Source organism: Athene noctua, chromosome 13, assembly GCF_965140245.1.
Source record: "Athene noctua chromosome 13, bAthNoc1.hap1.1, whole genome shotgun sequence".
In the NCBI taxonomy this organism is placed as follows: domain Eukaryota; kingdom Metazoa; phylum Chordata; class Aves; order Strigiformes; family Strigidae; genus Athene; species Athene noctua.
Window position 1 is genome coordinate 14,813,516 of NC_134049.1, and position 21,127 is coordinate 14,834,642.

The following is a 21,127-nucleotide window of genomic DNA, read 5'->3' on the forward strand; positions in this document are numbered from 1 at the left end:
CGCACAGCTTGGCTCTTATTAATATTCGAAAAACCAGGAGCTTTGTCTGAGCACTGGGAGCACTCCAGCCCCTCCCCATGCCACCGATCCTGAGCTGGGAGGATGCCCATCCACACACCACTTGCTCATGTGCCTCAGTCCTAAGCTAATAACCCCATATTGCCAGTAAATTACCCTTTTTTTCCTGTCAAATGTAGCCTGGCCCCAGTGGGATAAGAGCAGAGGGAGTGCGATGCCGTTTGCAACCTGTTCCGTGTGGAAATCCTGGCAGTGATGCAGCCAATAAATCCCAGCCGGAGCAGACCTTGGCCCTCCGTGTCAAGTGGCCTTTGTACAGTCTAATAATTTCATTATTTTTTTAAAAACAGCAACTGATTAGCTCATTAAGAGTAAACTAATTTTCTTTGGAAATCATCAGCCATCTAATTAATTGGCATCCATATTTAGCCGAACATAATTAAGGTAACCTAGATACTGCAGATCTACTCAGGATTTGATTTGCTTCCATCTTTTTTTTTTCTTCTTTTTTTTATATTTCTGCCCTCTGTTCTGCTCAGAAATCTTCACCAGAAACCCCTCTGCTTTATGCTTCAAGTGACAATGCATTTACATACGCTGGGCCATATGTTCCTCTGCCTGCACATCAGAAATGCGGGTTCCTCGCGCGCTTACGCGGCGATTGAGCTCGTGTGTAACCGCTTCTGTAGGGCTGTGTAGGTTGAAAAGATGGAGCACGGCTGCATTTTGTTCCCCCATCCTCCCTGAGCCTGTCCCCCAACCCTGCGCTGCAGCAGAGCTGGGGCAGGATCCCAAATTCTGGAGCCTTGGCCACCGGGAACCAGCCTCTCCCCAGCACTGCAAAGGTTTTGTGCTATAAATACCCCCGGGAGGTGGGCGAAGGAGAGCTTGTGCATGAATGCTTGGGCTGAGGCTCGAGAAAATGATGATTTGCTCCCCAGACTGTAGCGACCGAAGGATTCAGTCCCATCTGCAGCTGAAGGGGAGAGAAGACCGCGTCAAAAATTCTTATTTTGAGTCAGCAATAACCCAGCCTGGGTTGAGCTCTGTTACTATGAGCAAAACCCAGTCTTGCTCAGATGGTGCAATGCTACAGGAAAACAGCTCGATGTGATTCCATCGTTTGTGGTCCAGCGTGGACTGTGTGTCTGCTTCAGCTGCTCCGGACACACTCCCAGCACCGGCTGCTAGGCCCCTAAGCCATCGCCATGCTCTCCACCTTGTGAGGGGATGCATGGACAGAGAGGGGCTGGGCCAGAAGGACCCCTAGAATTATAGGAAAGGCAGGATTTGGGCTCCCTTTTTAAAAAAATCTGTGCAAAATTCCCAGAAACATCAGGAATGGTGTGGCTGCATTTTTTTAGCAGAGAATGTGCTTATGGGGAGGTTCTGAAATTGGACATTTTACAACCCAAACAGCAGTGTTTTCCCCACATCAACGCTAAAATCTAGAATTTCCATCAACATCATCCACAGCACAAAGTCACCCACGGAGGAGCCTTCGCCTCTTCTGGGCTTTCAAATGCTTCAGGGTGCCTTTTGCGGCATTTCCAGGTTTTTATTGGTAACCATGAAGCATTTCTGTTCCTCTGAAATGAAAACTGTGGCTCTCACATCCCTGCGAGACCCCAGAGTTGTGATGGGGCTGAGCAGCCCCAGGAGAACCTGCTCTCCCTCTTCCCGGGGCAGGTTTCCAGCCCTAAACCGTTGTGTCCAGCTTTGGTCTGTTTAGTCTCCAAGATGCTTTAGCCTTACCCAAACACTTGGGGAGCCCCTGAGCGCACCAGCCAGGGAGAGCACAAAATATGTGGCAATTTTTGATAACACTGCGCTTGTAGCCCTTGAAATTCCAGAGCTAGGACAGCTTTTGGCAGCAGTTATTAAATCGGAAAATAAACTGGTGTGTTTGTGCTGCAACTCACCTGTAACAGCATACACCAGGGAAGCTCATCTGCTTTGCTGGCTCTGGGCTGGCTGAAACAGCTGGGAAAAAAACAAGCTGCAGCAGTGAGTGGATCTATCTCAGCTGTGCCTGATTTAATTAACTTTATATAAACAGGGCTGTGGGGGTGATAGGATGCTGTGGGGGTCTCTTAGGGCAGCAGTTGCAGGGGAAGGGTGTCTGGCAGTGCTTGCACAGCAGCAGGAGGATTTTTGTTTCTAAAGGGGATGAAGAGAACTTGTTTTCCTCAGCCAGACAATGTTATCTGTATGCCTGAAGGAAGCAGTGAGCAGGAAGGGGGAGTCTGTTTACATGGAGGAAGCTAAAGTCCGGAGCTGTTGCTCATGTAGCTAAGCTAAGGCCAGTTGTGTGTGAGCCATGTCCCCGTAGCACACTGCTCCTCATCGCTGCCACCGTGGGGGCCTGTATGGCCCTGCCCGGAGCTGGGGCACCCCATGGAGGTGACAGACCCATTGCTAATCCCTCTGGGGGACCCAGACCTCCATGGCAGCTGTGGTGGGGTAGGGGAAAGGGGGCAGCGGTTGGGCAAAGCCTGAGTCATGCTGCTGAGAGCTGCTGGTGTGGGTTGTTTGTCCCATCATCACCCTGCACAAAGAGGTGACAGAGGAGCAGCCCCTGTGTCGCAAGGATCAGTGCTGCCATCCCTTGTCCTTAGGGGATTGGTGGCAGGAATGTGGGTGCCCCCTGGCCAGCTGGCAAGCGGGCTGTGTGCCCCAGGCAGCCTGCCCTGGCTCCACAGTGGCTTGGCTTAGCTCAAGGTTCTGGTGGCATCTGCTCTGCCTGTGTGCTTGTGGCATCACCCGAGGGACCCCTCTGCTGGGACACCTGCTTGTCCTGGCTGGGCAGAGAATGGGCAAGCTCATTACACAGCTGCTTTCCTTGCTTCTCAGAGCTGCTGTGCTTCAATGTACCAGGAGGTTTTCTGCAGGAAAAAATACAGAGTTTTCTCCATTTCTCTGTGGTATGAACCAATTAGTCATGTCTTTGGAGATTTTCTGCCTTCAAACTGAGGACACAGGACTTGTGTCTGTATTATTTTGTCTTCTGTGAATTTTTCTCTATCTACTTTTAGTCTGCAGGAGACATTTCCTTTAACTTATTGACCGTAAAAAAAAAAATAAAGACCTGAGGCTTACAAAAATGTTGATACATCAGCATTACTGCTCCACATTGGAGCACAATCTGGTGTCCCTGCATTTATCAAGGAAATAATGGGAGAGCAGCTGGGGGAAGCCCAGACCTGGGATCTGGCTGTTTTTAAGCACCTGGATCAGTCAAAAAGTGTCAATGTACAATTTTAATGCTGCCCTGAGAGCTGGTGATGGATCAGAGGAGGAAACGGGGTTCGAAAATGTGAGTCCTTGGGCCGGTGGAAGGTTGGGAGGGGAAATACGGATTTTTGCCTCTCTTAATGCAGCTGCATTTGCAGTGAAGCCTGAGGTCGAGCCTCGGTAAGTGAGAGCTCGGCTTTGCCTGGGCCATCGCAGTGTAGCCCTGCCTGCAATTGCCTGCCCCCTCTGCCGGTTAAAACAGAGAGAAACCCTGTTCTCTCTGGGGAAAAGTGGCTTTTTGTTACCAATAAACATGGATTTATTTTTAGTGTCCATAATCCCATTTAACAGGGACATTATATGGGCTTTTGTCTTTTGAATTAACAAGCTTGAGCCTGGCTACTGCTTTTATGGTGCAGATAAATACTTCTGCAGCAAGACTTCGGGGTTTTAATCTGTGCAGATTGTTTGTCAGAAGCTGCTGTGTGTGTGACTTTGTGGGTTTTGGGGCTCTGTGGGTCCAGCATGGCTGAAGAAGCTCATATGATAGCTACCCCAAGTGGCGGGGGGGGGGCTGTCTGCCTGGGCAGGAGATGGGATGCTTAGAGCCCACAACAGTATTTATATTTAATTTAACAATATTTCTATCCCCACAAGAGGAATAACTGATATTTAAACCTTCATCCTGGCAAAAATGGCATTAAGCAATGCTGATTTCTTTTGCTGCCTTAGGACTTGCGTGGTTTAGTTGTATAACAAAGAGTAATGAAGTTGTCTATAAAATGATGTAAGTTTTTATGGTAAGTAACCTGGTAAATATGGGAGTGTTTATTCCAAAGCACTCCTGAACAAGGGGCTTGCCAGAGGCAGTGATAGCATCATCGCTTGTGGGAAAACTGAGGCATGGAGACTCGTGGTGTTTGCTCAGGGGGGCCGAGGCAGAGCAGCTGTCTGGCTGCGCGGGGAGAGAGGCTGGCCAGGAGTGCCTGCTGAGCAGAGGACGGGCACTGAAGCCTGCTTGGATTGCAGCTTTTCCTGCCCTTCTCTCCTCCCACCCCGTGGTAAGGCTGGCAGAAAGGTGCCTGTCGACCCGTGGGGGTGGGAGATGCACAGGCAATGAAATCCATAGGGCTAAGCAAAAAATCCTGCCTGGCTCTGCACACTCCTGCAAATTTCCACACTTGTTTTAGCAGTGCTGGAGGGTGCACAGAGCATGTCTCCATCTCCCTCCCCTCCCCGTTTGAATTTCTCAGGTGTTACAGGCTGGGAAAAGAGGGGCAGTTTCTCACTCCTGGTGTTATTTTCCTGGAGGTGCACATCTGGCTAAACAGCTTCTTCACTCAAGGTGCCAGAACAGGGTTTAGAACAGGCTTTTAGAATCTGTTTACTAGATAGCTGGCACTTGGCTTAGCGTTTTCCTTCTCTCATTCACAAGAGCAGTCAGGAAGCTTGGCAGTGTGTCCATGACAGCCAGGTTACTCTCTGCAGAACCCAGCAGCACATTCAGACATTTCCAGCGCCTGGAATAGATGTTTCAGTGAACAATATTGTTGACTGCATGCATGGATTTCTTTGGGGTTTTGTGTTGGGTTTTTTTTGTTTGTTTGTTTGTTTGTTTCTGTTTTTTTCTTTTTTTTTTTTTTTTTTTCTGATGGATTTATATTACTGAGAATCCCCAGACCAGCTTCCAGCCAGGCCAATTGTGTGCCCTGTCCCTCTCGAGGAGATGATCCTGCTGGGAACACGTGTGGTTGCCCAGTCTCCTCAGCCTTGGCTCGCTCTGGCCAAACTGGGGCTGTGAAATCGCTCTCGTCTGGTGGTTTGCGGTCGCTGAAGGCTGGATGAGTGACCTGGCAGAAGGGAGGCTGCTAGGCAAGAGCAGAAAAGGTGGAGAAAGGCTTGAGTCATCTGTCTTTGTCCAGTTTTTGGAGAGAAACCTTTCCAACAGCAGCATCCTTCCACCTGCATATGGGAATTTCCTTGGAGAATTATTTGTGCAATGGCAGCAAGTGCCCAGTAACCCAGTAACTACCTCCCAGTAACCCATCCCCTCATGTTCAAGCTCTTGCTTGGGTTGCAGATGTGATGCCTAGCTCTGCCTGAGCCTCCTCTTGTCTCCCCCTTCCTGTGGGCTCTTGGCAGCATGTTGTGGCACGAGTTTTCTGGGGCCCTGACAAGGGTTCGTCCAATTTCTCCCTCTCTTGTGCTGGTTCTGTTTGACTTGGTTCCTAATGAGGGAGGATCAGTTAACCTGCAGCGACCTTCCCTTGTACCCCAGTCAGCCAGGGAGGTGCCCTGGGTCAGGGAAATCTGTGTAATTTCCTCCTCTTTGGGTCTCCAGTAGGAGAGCCCTTCTTTAAAAAGACAGCAGTAAATTTATTTACTCTTAATCTCAGCCACTAGAGACTTGTGTGTACTCAAGGATTTCCTGGGAAACCCTGTAAATCCCCTAAGCCCCAGGCAGCGTTTCCCTGAGCCCCCTCTAAGAGCTAATGAGGGATCAGGAAGCTGCTGGGTGGGGACGGGTGGCCTGGCCTGTCCCCAGGCTGGGGGTGGGTGCTCCTTCCTTGGGGAGGCTTCTCCCTCAGGGATGGGTGCTGGCATCGATGCTGCTATTATTTCTGTAAAGTTTTCCTTGCACAGCTGGTTTGAAGGTAGAGTTGAATAAAAAGATTCTTGTCACACTTCATAGGAAACAGAAGGATTTGGAAAACTTTCTGGATTTGTATTTCCTGGGAACCTGGTGAGAAGCAGGTTTTATGAAATACATCTATTAAAATTATTTAATCCGGGTTTCCTGCTGGTTGGTTGTGAAGTAAGGGTGGAGCCCTGCCATCACAAGACAGAAACTTGTGCTGCTTGGAGGGTGTGGAGTCATAATGCTTCCCATTGCTTGACTCTGACAATGGTTCAGAGGTGGACCCTGCTATTGGAATTACTCGTGAGCTCACACTGCTCACAGTAACACTTTGATGACTTAGAGTGCTTAAAAGTGGTGTTTTTAAGAATAAAGAGGCTTTGCTCCTACCAGTGATGGTGTTCCCCTTCCCGGGGCGGTCCGACCTCCCAGGCTGTGTGTCCATCCCGCCTGGGCTCTGCCCTCACTGCTGCTCCTGCCGTTCCCAGGTGAAGGCTTCATCCTCGGTCACTGAGCCACAAAATACCTGAATTCAACCAGCTTAAAAAATTCATTGTCCTTTCTTCCATTTCTCACCCAGCAAGAATACAAATAACTGGCTCCTTTTCAAGTGCACTTAATTGCTCCAGCAAAGGGAGGGCTTCGAGGGGTGAAGTTGCTGGAAGGTTTGCTCCTTCCAGCACATGTCTTGGAAAATATCAAAGCTGCTGGAGCTCAGAGAGCCATGGCCTGACATGCTCTCGCTGAAGGGACAGTATCTGGGTCACCGAGTTTCCCCTGGCCAGGCGTCAGGGATCCAGCGATTAGGATTCACCAACAGCTTAATGCACGGCTGCTGGCGTAGTCCCTCTAAGAATGGCTAAATGGGAAGCTGTGGCATGAATCCTTGGGTTTTAATTTATTTTTTGCTTTTTATTTCCTTTATTTGGCTCCTTCTCCCTTTTCAGGTGCCGCAGGCACAGGCACAACCTGCCCCTGCTCTCACACACAGACTGTCCCTTGCTGCGGGCACCGTGGCAGCTCCTGTGTGTTGGCTGCATTTGACTAATTTTAATCAAAATTCTTGATTTCTTGGGCAGAAACTATTCCTAGTAACCAAACTCTGGTTTGTCCTCTTGAAGGCCTAATTAATTTTGATAAAAACCATCAAACCTACTTTGCAGAGGAAACCACTTGGCTGGTTGCTCAAAATTAAAGTGATTGAATATTAACTTGTGCTGTTAAAAGGTCTGTCTGCCTGGAATTTAACAGCTGCTGCATGAATTTCTACTCTAGACAGTGTGTTAATAATGTCATGCTAATGCAAATATGAAAATAGGGGGAAAGCTAGATCATCTGAGCTGTTTGGGTAAGCAGTGTCTGCTAGCGTACTTACTATATTAACCCATAAAGCAGTGCTTTGCATCTCATTAATTCACAGGAGGGTCGCTGCATGGTGCTGGGAGCCAGAGCTTCGTGCTCTAACGAAGCACCGACATTGCTGCGTTTCCCTCTTCCTTCTGTGCCTCACCCTGGGCTTTTTCTTTCCCAAATCTTGTCTGCTTATCCCAGGGACTGTGTCCCTGCAGCTCATGCTTTGCTCCGTGTGATGCTTGTGTGCAGGAGGAGACCCAAAGCACCTCATCCTCTCTTCAGGGCTGCAGAGTACATGACTGAGCTCTCCCTGCCTGGGAAAGGAGGGTGTAATTTTTTTTTATTTTTTTTTTTTTCCCCATGGGAAAAGTTAAAGAATGTGAAAAATTAGATTTTTCTTTGTAACTTTTTGTGGCATGATTTTTGCAGTGAAGTCTGGGTGAAGGCAGTAGCTGACTTGGGGGCTTTGCGGGTCTCCCCAGCAATGGGCAGCTGTTGCCCTGTGTCCTGACCACCCATCGGGGCAAACAGCCCCTCCTGGGTGCCCAGCCCAGCACAGGCACCCGAGGTACTGGGATCCAGAGTGAATGTGAATGCTGATTTTAGATATTGAGATGCTTTTAGCAAAAAGTAACATTTTCCTATATCTTCCCCTCCCTTTTGGAAAATTCAATTTAGAAGAAAACTAATTTTTTTATCAAATCTGCTTTCTAGGCTCTGCATCGGGAAGACTTTATTTTCATTTAAACAAAGGGTTTGTCTTCTCTAATGATTTCTTTTGTGTTATGGCCCATGTACTCTCAGCGCTTGGTCAGTCGATGCTTCTCTTTGGGCCTCGGTTTTCCTGGGGACCATTGGCTCCTGGCATGGAGATATTAGTGTCTTGGGGGGATCCCCGAGAAGCTGGGGGCTGTTGTCCCCCACCATGCAGGTTTGGTATGATGGGGACTTCCCAAGGGGCTGTTTTTGCCACTGGGTAAAAGGAAAACTTAAAATATGTGAGTGATGCCTTTCCTATGGGATGCTCCAGGGTTTGCAGTGCTCATTGTCACAATCTAGGCAAAGAAAAGTATCCTGGGGGCAGGAGGGGGTTCAGGATTGCATCATCCAGAGCCACCAGCTGCCAGAGGTTTGGGTCACCCTGGCAAAACTGTCAAAATGTCACTTTGTTTTTATCCCTAAAAACCTGAAGTGATTTATAATAACGCTTATAAAACCCAAGTCTGGGGCATTACCCAGGAAAACACCCTTTGAGCTGTTCAATAACGTCAGAAATGTTGTGTATGTCGATTGCTGCTGCTTGTGTGGGGCAAATACAGGGAAGAAAATGTGTTAGTGGCTGTCAGGAGGCAGTTAAGGGTCCAGGGCTGACGTGGCAGCTCAGATCTGTTCCAGATTGTTGCTGATGGGCAGAATGATCAAAATTTAGGCTCTCTGAGCAAGCTGAAGCGATGCTGTCAGCAGCTGAAGGAGGAGGCGGGCGCAGCTGCCCCGTCCCGGCTCTTCCATCCATCTCTCCCTGACACCCCTGAAATTAGCCCTAATAGAGGTTAAAATCACACTGACGGGTATCAATCACCGAGGGGAAAACGAACCCTGTGCTGCATGGGTAGGGAATTACGTGCCCTAATTAGAAAGAGGCTCATGAGTTAGAAATCAGTCTTGCGTTAAGTGCTCATCACAGGCTGGCTAACGAGGTTGTGATCCCGTGCCTGCCATGCTGGGGAATTAATGAGTGTTTGTAAGAGGGGAACGGCTCTCCTGTGACCCTGTTACCGGGCCAAGTGATGGAGCTGAAGGGGTCTGTTTGTTCATGTACTGAAGGCAGTGAAAGCGGGCACCTATTTTTTTTTCCTTTACCTTCATAACTGAAATGACCCATATAACCAAGTCACTGCTGTTTTAAGGTCAGCCTAGTTCTCATCTTATATATGTGTCCACAGGCTGACTTAGAGCTGTTGTAGCAATCTGAGCAGCAAGAACTGACTTTTCACTAATAATGCCTGTGAAGATTATTTTAAAAATTGATAAAGTGGGCTTGGGGAGGTTTGTGTTTGCCTGTGTTTCTCGGTGCAGTGGTTTTCTGAATCTCCATCTCTGCCTTGCCAAATCCAGGCAGGCAGAGCTGCTCTGCCCATGCATCCCGTGCTGGCCCATGTTTGCTGGAGCAGTGACGACCATGAGCAGGCACTCTGGCTGCCTGGCAATTAGCAGCCGTGCTTTCCTGGGAGCAAATGAATTCAACTAAACCTTCCCAGCAGCAACAGCGCAGGGGTGAGCCCCTGGGCCTGATCTGGCTGCCCAGAGCACTCCCGGCCATTGCCTTTAGCTGTGGCTGGTAAAACCGCAGCGTGTTACCCTCGGTGCTGTTTCTTTGTTTGTGTTAAATGGAGCTGGGAGCTGGATACGTTGAAAGGTCAGTGCTGGAAGGGCTATGAAATATTTAGCGGCTGTGTTGTGCTGACCTAGTTAGTTTGCATGCTTCAAACATGCCACCACCTCCGGGCTGTGGCGAGGAGCCAGCATGGGGGAAGGAAGGGTGATGGGGTGGCCAGTTGCAGAGACACCCTGCAATGTTCCTGCAAGGAGCAGGGGGGTCCAGCAGCCCCCCTGAGAGGGGAGCCTGAACAGGAGTCTGTGCCGAGTGCTGTGTGCTGTCCTTGCTCTACTGAGGCGGCCAGAGCGGACTGTCCCCAAGTCTTTCAAGGATTTCCATCCATCTGGAAGGATCCTGTCAAGTGGTGTGATGGGTTATTTGTGTCCTTAAGCAAGAGTGTCAATGATCTCAAAGTCACGGGGGATTTGTCCTTGCTCGACATCCCTTCCAAAACTTGGGTGGGAAGTACCAACCATTTCATGTGTGACCTGATGGTTGATCTACTTCAAGGCCCAAGGATCCATTTGGAGCCTCTCTAGCCCCTTTCAGCCCTTTTGTCCATGGTTTCGGGTGGTCGTACAAAGATTTCCTGCTGAATGGAGCAGCCCCGTGGAGTTGTGGTTGCAGAAACCCCTTCTCATAGATATGCCCTGGGCATATCAGTGGGGCAAAACCAATCCCCAATTCAGTCAGGTGTTTCCTCCAGCCATAAAACTCTGTCCTGGGGTAGGCTACGGAGCTCTCTCCCCTAAGAGCCTTAAAAAGACAAACTTTATCACTAAATATTTTTTTCCTTGTTTTTTTGGTTTATTTTAAATTACAGACAGGCCGGATCGAACCAAACTACCCCAAGGTCTGCGGTCACCAGGGCAATGTGCTGGACATCAAGTGGAATCCCTTCATTGAGAACATCATCGCATCATGCTCCGAAGACACCTCGGTGAGCTGGGATGCTTCAGGCTGACAATTCCCAGGCATCGTACAGCTCCGGGCACCCTCCTGCTTTTAATTAAGATGCACAGAGGTGAAAATTGTGCCAATCCCTGGCTCCTGTGTCAGCGGTGCAGGGACTGTGGCTGGTGCCTGGCTCCTCTACTGTCCCCAGTGTCACTTATTGTCACAGCGCTGCTCTTTCTGCGTCCCTCACTGCAGATAAGCTCTACAGCTGTGCACAATGAGGTCTTTTTTATTTTTTTTTTCCAAGCCCAACTGCAATGCTATTATTAATCCTTTTTGCTCTCAGGGACCGCAGGGGCTGCAACCACTCTCATGGCCTGATCCATCAAGTGACAGGAGCAAAAGGCAGTTTTTCAGGCTGGGGGATAGTGAATCAGGTCATCTTTATGTAGCTGTTATTTGTATCCTTCTCCTTTTTATCTTCTGGACTCAATCAAGTCCATCCCAAAGGCTGTGTCATAAAGGAAAAAAACCCCTTTGTATGAGGAACCAGAAACCATCACCCATTCTGCATGGCAGAGGCTGGGGTTTCAGATGATCCAGTTTTTAACCAGTTACAAATCTGCCTTGCCTGATCCTTAGCGTTTTACTGTATTATCCCTAATGTCTCATCCTCTCCTTCAGTATATTGGCGGGTTTTATTAGCTGAAGGCTTGTCGAGGAAGATACTGAGTGGGGGGAGAAAATTCAGATCATGGTCATGAATCATGGTGAGCTGTCTCCCACTTTAAATCATAACCTTTTATATACAGTTGCTGGGGAGTAGGAGGTGCTGGGAGGGAGAGAGGATACTGGGAAGACTTCATGATCTGTTGTTAAACCTGCAAAATTAAGTTAATTGGCCCGAGGCTGTCTGGTGTGGGGGGGATCCCCCTGATGAGGATGAGTTGGAGAGGAGAAGCCCCACAGCAGGGTGGACTCCTGGTGCTACCCCACACCCAGCGTGCTGCTTATGGGCAGGTCCTGCACCTTTGGGTGCTCCCTGCTAGCTCCCCAGAGGTTTAATGAAGTCCAGACTAACAGTCTTTATCAAAGAGTGAGGATGCCCAGGTCCTCATGGAATCCAAGCTGTAGAAAATAGAGTATTTACATGGTATTTGTCACCTGGGTGCACCGTTGGTCTCAGGCTTGAGGACACCACCATGGCAGGGGAGACAGAGGAGCTGCCACAAGCACAGCGATGCATCTGGCCAGTCCTGCTCCAGACTCTTGGCTTTCCTCCATCACAAGAGAATGTGTGTGGCCTTGTCCCCTCAGGCATCCCCACAAGCTTGTCCTCTTCTGGGGGGGCAGAGGATTTTACATCTTGTCAGCGCCCGATATTAATGGCCATGGTTTGTTGCTGCCTTGCTGGAGAGGGATCTCTCCTGCAGCCCACCCTGCTTGAAACACCTTCTGTAATTTCTCCTTTGCTGTCAAACCCATATCCTGTCTGTCCCTGCTCAGATAACGGCATCTGTCCTCACCTGACACACTCTCATGGGATGCCACGGTGTTCATGTTCCATGTTCCTAGTCCCCACCCTCGTGTTGCGAGCTGCTGAAATGCTGTGAAGGCTTTTGAGGAAAGAGCTTCTAAAGGGCAGGACAAGCCAAGCAGGAAGATTAAAAGGGGAATTACCTGATTTCTGTAGGTGTTTTGGGCTCTGTATTTCCCTTGTGCTGGAGTGCTCTGTGCGCTCAGGCGCGGGGAGCTGATGTGGCAGGCAGGGATGGAGGGGGGGTGGGATTTTGCAGTACGGTGTTTTGTTGGCAGGATACGTTTCTTTTTGGAAAGGGGCGTTTCAGGGGAAATTGTCTCAAGAAGGTTTCTTGGGGTGGGTTGGGGGAGGAAGCCCCCAGTTTCACAGGCTGTGTCCCACCCTGGCTGCTCTCCTTGGTGTCCCAGGAGGAGGTGGAGGAAGGCGCTTCGAGGGCTGTTCCTCTGGGTCTTTTTCTTAACCAGAATTTTCAAAAAGCATCATCTATATCCTAGGATGGGACAAGGTTGTGAAACAGTGTTTGATTTCTAGGTTAGCTCCAGCTATGTCCATACTGGCACCAGAATAGCATTAGTAGTGCAACTGGTTCTGAAATGTCCATTTTCAGGTCACGGTGACCATGGTAATGGAGAAACCTGCCTCAGCTAGCCCCTCCCTGGCACTCACCCCCACTTTTTGCAAGACACGAGGAACCATGCAGCTTAGGAGCAGAGCATGGAGCTGATGCTGCTCTGTGGAGCCCAGTGATGATTCCCAGCTGCGCACCGAGGCAGATGCATTTAATAACCACCCTTCAGGTTGCCCCCACAGTGGAAGGTGGGAGGTAGCTCCTGTTTGAGCAGACCCTGATGATGCATGGACCCTGGGCAATGCAGCTGAGCCCCTGAAGGTTTCCCTGTGCCCGCACCCCCCGGGGTTTGACAGAGCATCCCCCGAGCAGTGAGCGTGTGGCAGGTCCCTCTCCAGTGTGCAGGGCTGGCTCAGAGCAATCCTGGATGCAAATCACCAGAGCAAGGCGCAGCTGGAGGTTTGGTAACAGCCTGTTTCATAACCAGACGCTTTTGTAACTGGTTCCTTCGACACCCGGTGATCAGCGTTGCAGTGCTTGTTCCTCGTGTTGTGCCATGTTTGAAAACCACTGGTGCCCTCAGACTCAGCCCTCCGAGCCATACCAGCCTCTTTTGTGTCTCCCTCATAACTCTGTTTCCTTTGCAAACCTGCAGAGCAGCGTCTTCAATCTCTAAATGTGCAGGTTCAGGCAGAAAGAACTCACTGCTCCACCCGTACATCCTTATGCAGATTTTTTCACTGCAATATTGCAAATTTAATTTTGCCCCACCCCAGGCTGTAGCTCAGCCCTTGGCTGATGAGGTGGCCTTTTGGGGTACTGTAAAAGAGAGGGAAGAGCGACCACAGGGGCAGCAGGATCAGTCCTCCTCAGGCAGCAAATATTCCCTACGTTTTGGAAAAGCTTTATTTTGACTCAGTGATGCTCGCTGGGGCAACACAGCCTCGGCCACCGCGTCCGCCTGAAGGCGAGCTCAGCTTTTGGGACACTGGTAGAGGAGGCGAAAGGGAACCTGCATGGGCTGTGTGCTGCGTTCAGTGTGTGACTTTTTTAATGGGTGGTACTTCAAGGCGTTGTGATGTGTCTGCAACGGGTATCAGAGCTGAGGCGAGACGAAGGCTCCAGGGAGGATGAGTGTGCCGGCCAAGGCTGCCTGCCCTGGGGAGGAGATGGGTGTGCAAAGCTCCATCGTTTCATCTCTTCACTTGAACCACGGGGATGTGTACGTGCACCAAATGCTGCTGGGTTTTGCGTGGCTCCAGGAAGCCGTGGGGCTGGCAGGAGCCTGGGTGCTGCTGCTCAGAGGGGTTTAGGGTGCTTGGGCAGACTGAGAAGGGTTAGATAAATGCCAAGTGTCACTTCAGCTTCCTGCTGGTGACCTGCTGTGGGGATGAAAACATCTATAGCTGCTCTTTGATAGCATTATCTGCAGCTTTTTAATTGAAGAGGAGACACTACTGAAGCCTTATTCTGTCCCAGTGTATCACGTCCTTTTTGTGTGGAGGCTTTCCTGGCTTGTGTTTAACCCGGGTGTCCTGCTTTCAGCTGGGATAGAGTTAATTTTTCTTCTTAGTAGATAGAACAGTGCTGCGTTTGGAATTCAGTATGGGATTTGGTGTGAAGAGAATGTTGATAATATATGGAAGGTTTTAGTTGTTGCTGAGAAACCCAGGACTTCTCAACTCCCCATGTCATGCCAATGTGACGGTGCCCAAAAGCTGGGAGGGAGCAGAGCCAGAGCATCAGACCCAAATGGGCCAAGGGAATATTCCATGTCACACGATGTCATGCTCAGTGTATGGAGGAGGGTTGGCTGGGAAGCTGGCTCTTGCTCTTCTGGGATTGCGGGTTTGGGACTTTCCCTCCTCTGGGATGGCAGACAGTGACCAATCACATTGTGCATTACTCATTTGTGTATTCTGTTATTACTATAATGATTATTTACTTTTATTTTATTTCAATTATTAAATTGTTTTTATCTAAACCTACAAGTCTCCTTATCTTTCCCCTCACAGGTGCGGATCTGGGAGATCCCCGAGGGTGGCCTGAAGAGGAACATGACAGAGGCTGTCCTGGAGCTGTATGGGCACAGCCGGCGTGTTGGCCTCGTCGAGTGGCACCCCACCACCAACAACATCCTCTTCAGCGCCGGCTACGACTATAAGGTGAGCCTTGCCTGGCTCCTCGTGCTCGGCTGCTGCTGGGGCTGCCCTTGCCAAGGCTTTTCCCTGCTTGTGGTGCGGGTGGGAGTCACCTGTGTGTCTGCAATAACATGACCCACCAGGTCTTGCACCTGGTCATAAGAATTATTTTCATTTTGCACAAGCAGCAGCTGCAGAGCAGTGCTGGGAGGAGTCAAGGGAGCTCTGACTTTGATGAGGGGCAATTTCAGCAAAAATAGGAGATAATAGGCCTGATGTCTCCCCAGTAGAGAGTGGTGATGAGTGGTGTCCTCAGGGGCTGGGGTTGGGGCCAGCACTGTTTAACATCTTTGCTGGTGACATGGACAGTGGGATCAGCACGTTCCCCACTGACACCAAGCTGTGTGGTGTGGTGACACGCTGAGGGGAGGGATCCATCCAGAGGGACCTGGGCAGACTGGAGAGGGGGGATGTGCAAACCTCATGGAGTTCAACGAGGCCAAGGGCAAGGTCCTGCCCATGGGTCGGGGCGATCCCCAGCACAAATCCAGGCTGGATGAGGAGTGGATGGAGAGTGGCCCCAGGGAGAACTTGGGGGGGTTGGTGGGTGGAAAACTGCCTGTGAGCCAGCAACGTGTGCTCACAGCCCAGAAAGCCACCTATGTGCTGGGCTGCACCCAGAGGAGTGTGGGCAGCAGGGACAGGGGGGGATTCTCCCCCTCTGCTCTGCTCTCAGGAGACCCCCCTGCAGTGCTGGGTCCAGCTCTGGGGGCACCAACAGCAGAAGGACACGGACCTGCTCGAGCGGGGCCAGAGGAGGCCACAAAGATGCTTGGGGGGCTGGAGCACCTCCCCTGTGAGGACAGGCTGAGAGAGTTGGGGGTTCAGCTGGAGAAGAGAAGCTCCGGGGAGACCTTAGAGCGGCCCCCCAGGGCTGAAAGGGGCTGCAGGAAAGGGGGGAGGGACTCATCATCAGGGGTGTAGGGATAGGATGAGGGGTGATGGGTTTAAACTGACAGAGGGGAGATTTAGATGAGATCTAAGGCAGAAATTTTTCCCTGTGAGGGTGATGAGGCCCTGGCACAGGTTGCCCAGAGAAGCTGTGGCTGCCCCCTCCCTGGAAGGGTTCAAGGCCAGGTTGGACGGGGCTTTGGGCAACCTGGGCTAGTGAAGGTGTCCCTGCTCATGGCAGGGGGGTGGGACTGGGTCATCTTTAAGGTCCCTTCCACCCCAAACCACTCTGATTCTGTGATATTAAGATGCCTGAAGCAGATGTGGAGGTTGCACGAGGGGTGGGGGGATCTCTGGGAGCGGAGACACCAGGGCAGCTTCCCTCCTTCCCTCCCACAGGTCCTTATCTGGAACCTGGACATCGGGGAGCCTGTGAAGATGATCGACTGCCACACGGACGTCATCCTCTGCATGTCCTTCAACACCGACGGCAGCCTCCTGGCCACCACCTGCAAGGACAAGAAGCTGCGGGTGGTGGAGCCGCGCTCTGGCAGGGTCCTGCAGGTGCGGTGCTTGTGCTGGGGGTGCGTGTGTGTGTGTTGCTGTGTGCTGCATGGGAGTGGGGGGGATAGAAGGAAGATGTTGGGGAGGAATTCTCCTAAAATGTGTGGAAACATTTGTCAGGTCCTGTACATACTCGTGATGTTTTGTGTGTGTCGGGGTCTGAGGGGAATTCTTTGTTTAAATTAGCTGGAGGTGATGGGGAGGGCTCAGCCTCATCCCAGGCACAGGAGTTGGAGGCTTTTATCCTTTCATTTATTAAGGATTTGTGGAAAACAATAGAAATTAGGGGGGAAGAAGTGGAAAGTTCCATAAAGAGCCACAGTTTGGAGGAAGATGGTGGTTAGGTGTCAGTAAAGCTGCTACCTAATATTCAGGGAGATGGGCATTTTTGTTTTGCACTGGGAACAGGCTCTGAATCACAGTACCTGTGGCGTTTCACTGTCTGGGAGGCAGCAGGTTGGGGGACCTGCCCAGGAAGGGGCTTTTCTCAGGGGAGGGCCAGCCCTGGGGGCCACGGGGGAGCCAGGGAGGGCTGCCAGCGATCATGCTCCTGCCTTGCAGGAGGCCAGCTGCAAGAACCACCGTGTCAACCGGGTGGTCTTCCTGGGCAGCACGAAGCGGCTGCTGACGACGGGGGTGTCACGCTGGAACACGCGGCAGATCGCCCTTTGGGACCAGGTGGGTGCTGGGACCCCTGCTCTGTCCCCCCCCCCCCCCCCCACCCCCCCCAGCACAAGCAGCTTTGGGTTAATCAAGTGCTTTTTCCTGTGGCACAGGAAGACCTGTCCATGCCTCTGATCGAGGAGGAGATCGACGGGCTTTCGGGGCTCCTCTTCCCTTTCTACGACGCCGACACTCACATGCTGTACTTGGCTGGCAAGGTACGGGCTGCACTCTGCATCCCGCAGCAACAGGGGCCACACCCCCCAGGGGGGGCCAAGGGGCACCTCTCCAGGAAACATCATGGGGGAGCAGGGCTGTGCTGAGCCCCAAGCAGAGCGTGACACACAGCTCTGGGGCCCCAAAACCCCAGTTTGGAGAGGTGCCCGCCACTGTTGCATCCCGTGGGGTGATGCATGATGCAGCAGTGGCCCCAGCCTGGCTCCCCATCACAGTGTTTCCCAAGGACAGGGCGCTGGGTGTTATCATGGTTTTGATTCAACCTTGTGTTTGCCAAAGCACTAAACCATCCCTCACTGCGCTCGCTCCAGGGCGACGGCAACATTCGGTACTACGAGATTGGCTCGGAAAAGCCCTACTTGAGTTACCTCATGGAGTTTCGCTCCCCGGCTCCACAGAAAGGACTGGGTAAGGATGGTTGTGCTGCTCTAAACATGCCAAAGGTAGATGATGGATGGTGCTTAATTAAATGCCGCTTGTCAGTGGGTTTGGCAGGGGTTTGGCAGGCACTGTGCCAGCTCTGGAGCACCAGCGTGAGGCTGCAGTGCTTGCAGAGCAGCGTTCCTGTGGCTGTGCTGTCCCTCCCACCATGTTTCAGCCAGGTCCTGATCAGGTGCACACCTGGTGACACCCTTCCCCCTGTCACACGTGCCATGGCTTTATTGGAGGACATCGGTCAGTGATTTCTGTGATTTGTTCTGAATAAAAGCCACTCATCCCTTTCCCGATGGCCCTGCAGGTGGCCCTGGTGTGGCCGAGCTCTGTGTCCCAGGTCCTCAGTTGTGATGGCAGGGGTTATTTCAGTGAAGACCTGGGTCTCCTGATGGGGAGCAAAGACTTCTTGGGGTGTGGGAGAGGTGGATGGGCCTGGACAGGGTTTGTGTCACCCCAGGGTTATTTTCCGTGTCTCCTCTGCAGGGGTGATGCCGAAACATGGGCTGGATGTGACGGCCTGTGAGGTCTTTCGTTTCTACAAGCTTGTCACCCTCAAGGGGCTGATCGAGCCCATCTCGATGATCGTGCCGAGGAGGGTGAGGGAGCCCCTGGGGCGCAAGGACAGGCTGCTGGAGGCGAGCGGGGTCCAGGAGGTGTCCGAAGGGGGGCTGGTGTGATGGAGTGGAGGGCTGGCACCATTTTGCTGACTGCTGGGTCTCTTTCCACTGGTCTTAAGACCTCCCAGGTCATTACACTTCCCAGGTGTGGGATTCCCTAGGGGATTTTTTTAGAAAAAATGGGAATATTTATAGAAAATGCATCTCTGCATTGCTCCTGGCCTTGGTGCAATTGTTTTGTGCAAAATCAGCTTGGTCCATTGTGACAGGTAACGAGGGGCTTGTCTCACCTGAGGTTTGGGGGCTGTTTCTGATAAAATATATCCTGGAGCTGGAGCAGGGTTTGGCATTTCCCTTCCCCATGCTGTCTGAGGCTGGCAGCAAACCCAACCACCGGCTGGAGGAGCTGGGCCTGGGCTCGGCTGCTGCTCATCCTCCTCTGGCCCTGCTGCTGGCAGCCGCCACGTGCCCTGAGCAAGGCAGCACCGGCATTTTTCATCTGACTTCATGGTGCAAACACCCAGTTTATTAGTTCCCCGGATGCCCCGGGTGGCTGCAGTGCTGCATGCCAAAGGGGTGAGCGCAGCCGCTTGCAGCGCATAGCGACGTGTATTTAAACTCGGGAGCAGATTCACGGAGGTGGTTGCTTTTCTTTCCCCTTGTTTTCAGTCGGAAACGTACCAAGAGGACATTTACCCAATGACTCCGGGTACGGAGCCAGCCCTCACGCCGGATGAATGGCTGAGCGGGGTGAACAGAGGTAAAGACACCGGTGCCATGTTGCGGGGGGGTGGCACAGAGCCCTGAAAACGGCTGGGCAGTGGGATGGGACTGCAGTTCCCCCCCGCCCTGACCCTCTCCCGCGCTCTGCCCTGCTCAGATCCCATCCTGATGTCGTTGAAGGAGGGCTACAAGAAGACATCCAAAATTGTCTTTAAGGCACCGGTGAGGGAGAAGAGGAGCGTTGTGGTTAACGGCATCGATCTGCTGGAGAACGTGCCCCCCCGAACGGAGAATGAGGTAGGGCAGGGTGGCCAAGGGTACAGGGATGGGAGGGGATGGTCGCTGGCTGCGAGGGGACATTTTCTGGGTGCAGCTTGGAAAGCCATGACTCCGCAGGTCTCTGTACTCCCAAACTGCCTGGGCACTGTGTTTCCCCGTGACTTCAAGCACCCTGCTCTGCATTAACCACAGAGCACCCCAAAGGAGCGATGTTAAGCTCCTTGTTTTATTTTTTTTTTAATTAAAATCCTTCTCTGGAAACAACATATGGAAGCACTGGGGAAACATCAGCACTTGGTCCCAGCAGGAATTTGTTTTGCTGGAGTGGCAGATTGCATGTGTAGGGTATCCCTGAGCTGGAGGGTGAAATATTAAATCCGAGGGCACAGGCAGCGTGGCAGATAAAGTTGTGTTGCAAAAGCAGCCAAGTTATGAAACGGCCCCAGCGTGGCTCCAGGGGCTGGCCCAAGGAGGGGCGAGTGGCTGTTGTAGTCCCTCCATCTCCCTTCTGCCTTCCCTTCCAGCTCCTTCGGATGTTCTTCCGACAGCAGGATGAGATCCGGCGGCTGAAAGATGAGCTCTCACAGAAAGACATACGGATCCGACAGCTACAGCTGGAGTTGAAAAACTTACGTAACAGCCCGAAGAATAATTAACTTCCAGGGACGTTTTATAAATAAACTCTCTTTGTTTATACTTGCTCTTTAATTTTATTGTATCCACTTACACAGAATATGAGCCAGAAGTCAAGTGACCTGCCAAGAGCCCACTCGCTAACTGGAAATACGTCCTCCTAGTCTTGTCTAGCACTAAAACTACTATAACTGAAAGCTACTGCATGAGAGGCGGCTGGGGCCTCCGCCTGCCCCAGTGACGGTCTTGGAGTAAGTAGACGAGCCATGTCCCCTCCGTTGGGATTAACCGGCATGGGGGAGCTGAGGCAGCAGCGGCGACTCCCCGGCAAAGCGCAAAGCTTCGTTGCTATTAATTTTTTTTCCTATGCAAAAATGTGACAGCGGGTGCAGAACTGGAACGGGGTGCAGGAAGGGCTGAATTCACAAAAACACGCTGCCACGGTGGCAGCCCAGGAGCCTTCCCGGGGCGGTGTGGTCATGGTGTGGCATGGCCCGGTGGGCTCCGGCACAGGTGGCCTGTGAGTGTCCTGGGGCACCAGCCTGGCGCAGGGAGCTGCTCCACTTCTGTGCGTGCATCTGTGTGCATATATCCTTCTTTAAATAATAAAAAGAGGTTGCATTTCTGAAAAGGAGAGATGGATTTTTGCACCCTCTGCCTCTGCAAAGAGGGATTTATCCTCTTCCTTTCCCCTGGGACACGTGCCAGTGCTGTGGCGAGGGGGGGAAGGATGCCACACATCCCATCCCAGCACCCAGGGGGTGCTTCATAGGTTCACCATGTGTGTACAATCACTGGATTTTGTGGATTAGGCCTGTGGCACAGAGAACGACACCAAATACTGCTAGTTTACCTATATTATATATATTTTCATTAAATCAAATTGCTGAACTGCCCAGCACTACCAGTGCACCAGTTTCTCCTCTCCGTTAATTTACATTGTGCCCTGCACCCACTGCTTCCCCCTCTTTGTTACATGTGCTGTCATTGCCTATTATTTATGCTACTACAGAATAGTGATGAAATAAAATGTTTTCAAGATACCTAAACCTTGCCCACTCTTTCCTTTCTTTGCCGAGGGGCTGTGCAGGAGCACTGGCCCCCACCTGAGAAGGGGGGGTGGGACCCAAAGGGGCATTTTTGGCCATCATTTGGTGTCAGGACTGGAGTTTCCTGGGTTCATCGTGTCTCAGAATTGGAAGGTGAAACCACTGTTAAAAGCTCAGCTTGGCTGTTTTGTGCAGAGCCGCAAAGGCTTC

At 51.5% G+C, this 21,127-nt stretch overlaps 1 protein-coding gene across 1 annotated transcript in view; it reads left to right on the top strand.

Annotated features, from left to right (window-relative positions):
- CORO2B (coronin 2B) overlaps positions 1-20,907 on the top strand; it is a 46,001-nt gene extending 25,094 nt beyond the window's left edge. Inside the window, exons 5-14 of the mRNA XM_074917230.1 lie at positions 10,444-10,560; positions 14,641-14,790; positions 16,117-16,281; positions 16,843-16,959; positions 17,058-17,162; positions 17,493-17,589; positions 18,100-18,212; positions 18,903-18,993; positions 19,114-19,253; positions 19,760-20,907. Coding sequence (XP_074773331.1) covers positions 10,444-10,560; positions 14,641-14,790; positions 16,117-16,281; positions 16,843-16,959; positions 17,058-17,162; positions 17,493-17,589; positions 18,100-18,212; positions 18,903-18,993; positions 19,114-19,253; positions 19,760-19,891 — 1,227 coding nt within the window. The 3' untranslated portion in view covers positions 19,892-20,907. The remainder of the gene's footprint in view (positions 1-10,443; positions 10,561-14,640; positions 14,791-16,116; positions 16,282-16,842; positions 16,960-17,057; positions 17,163-17,492; positions 17,590-18,099; positions 18,213-18,902; positions 18,994-19,113; positions 19,254-19,759) is intronic.
- Positions 20,908-21,127: the final 220 nt, after the last annotated feature.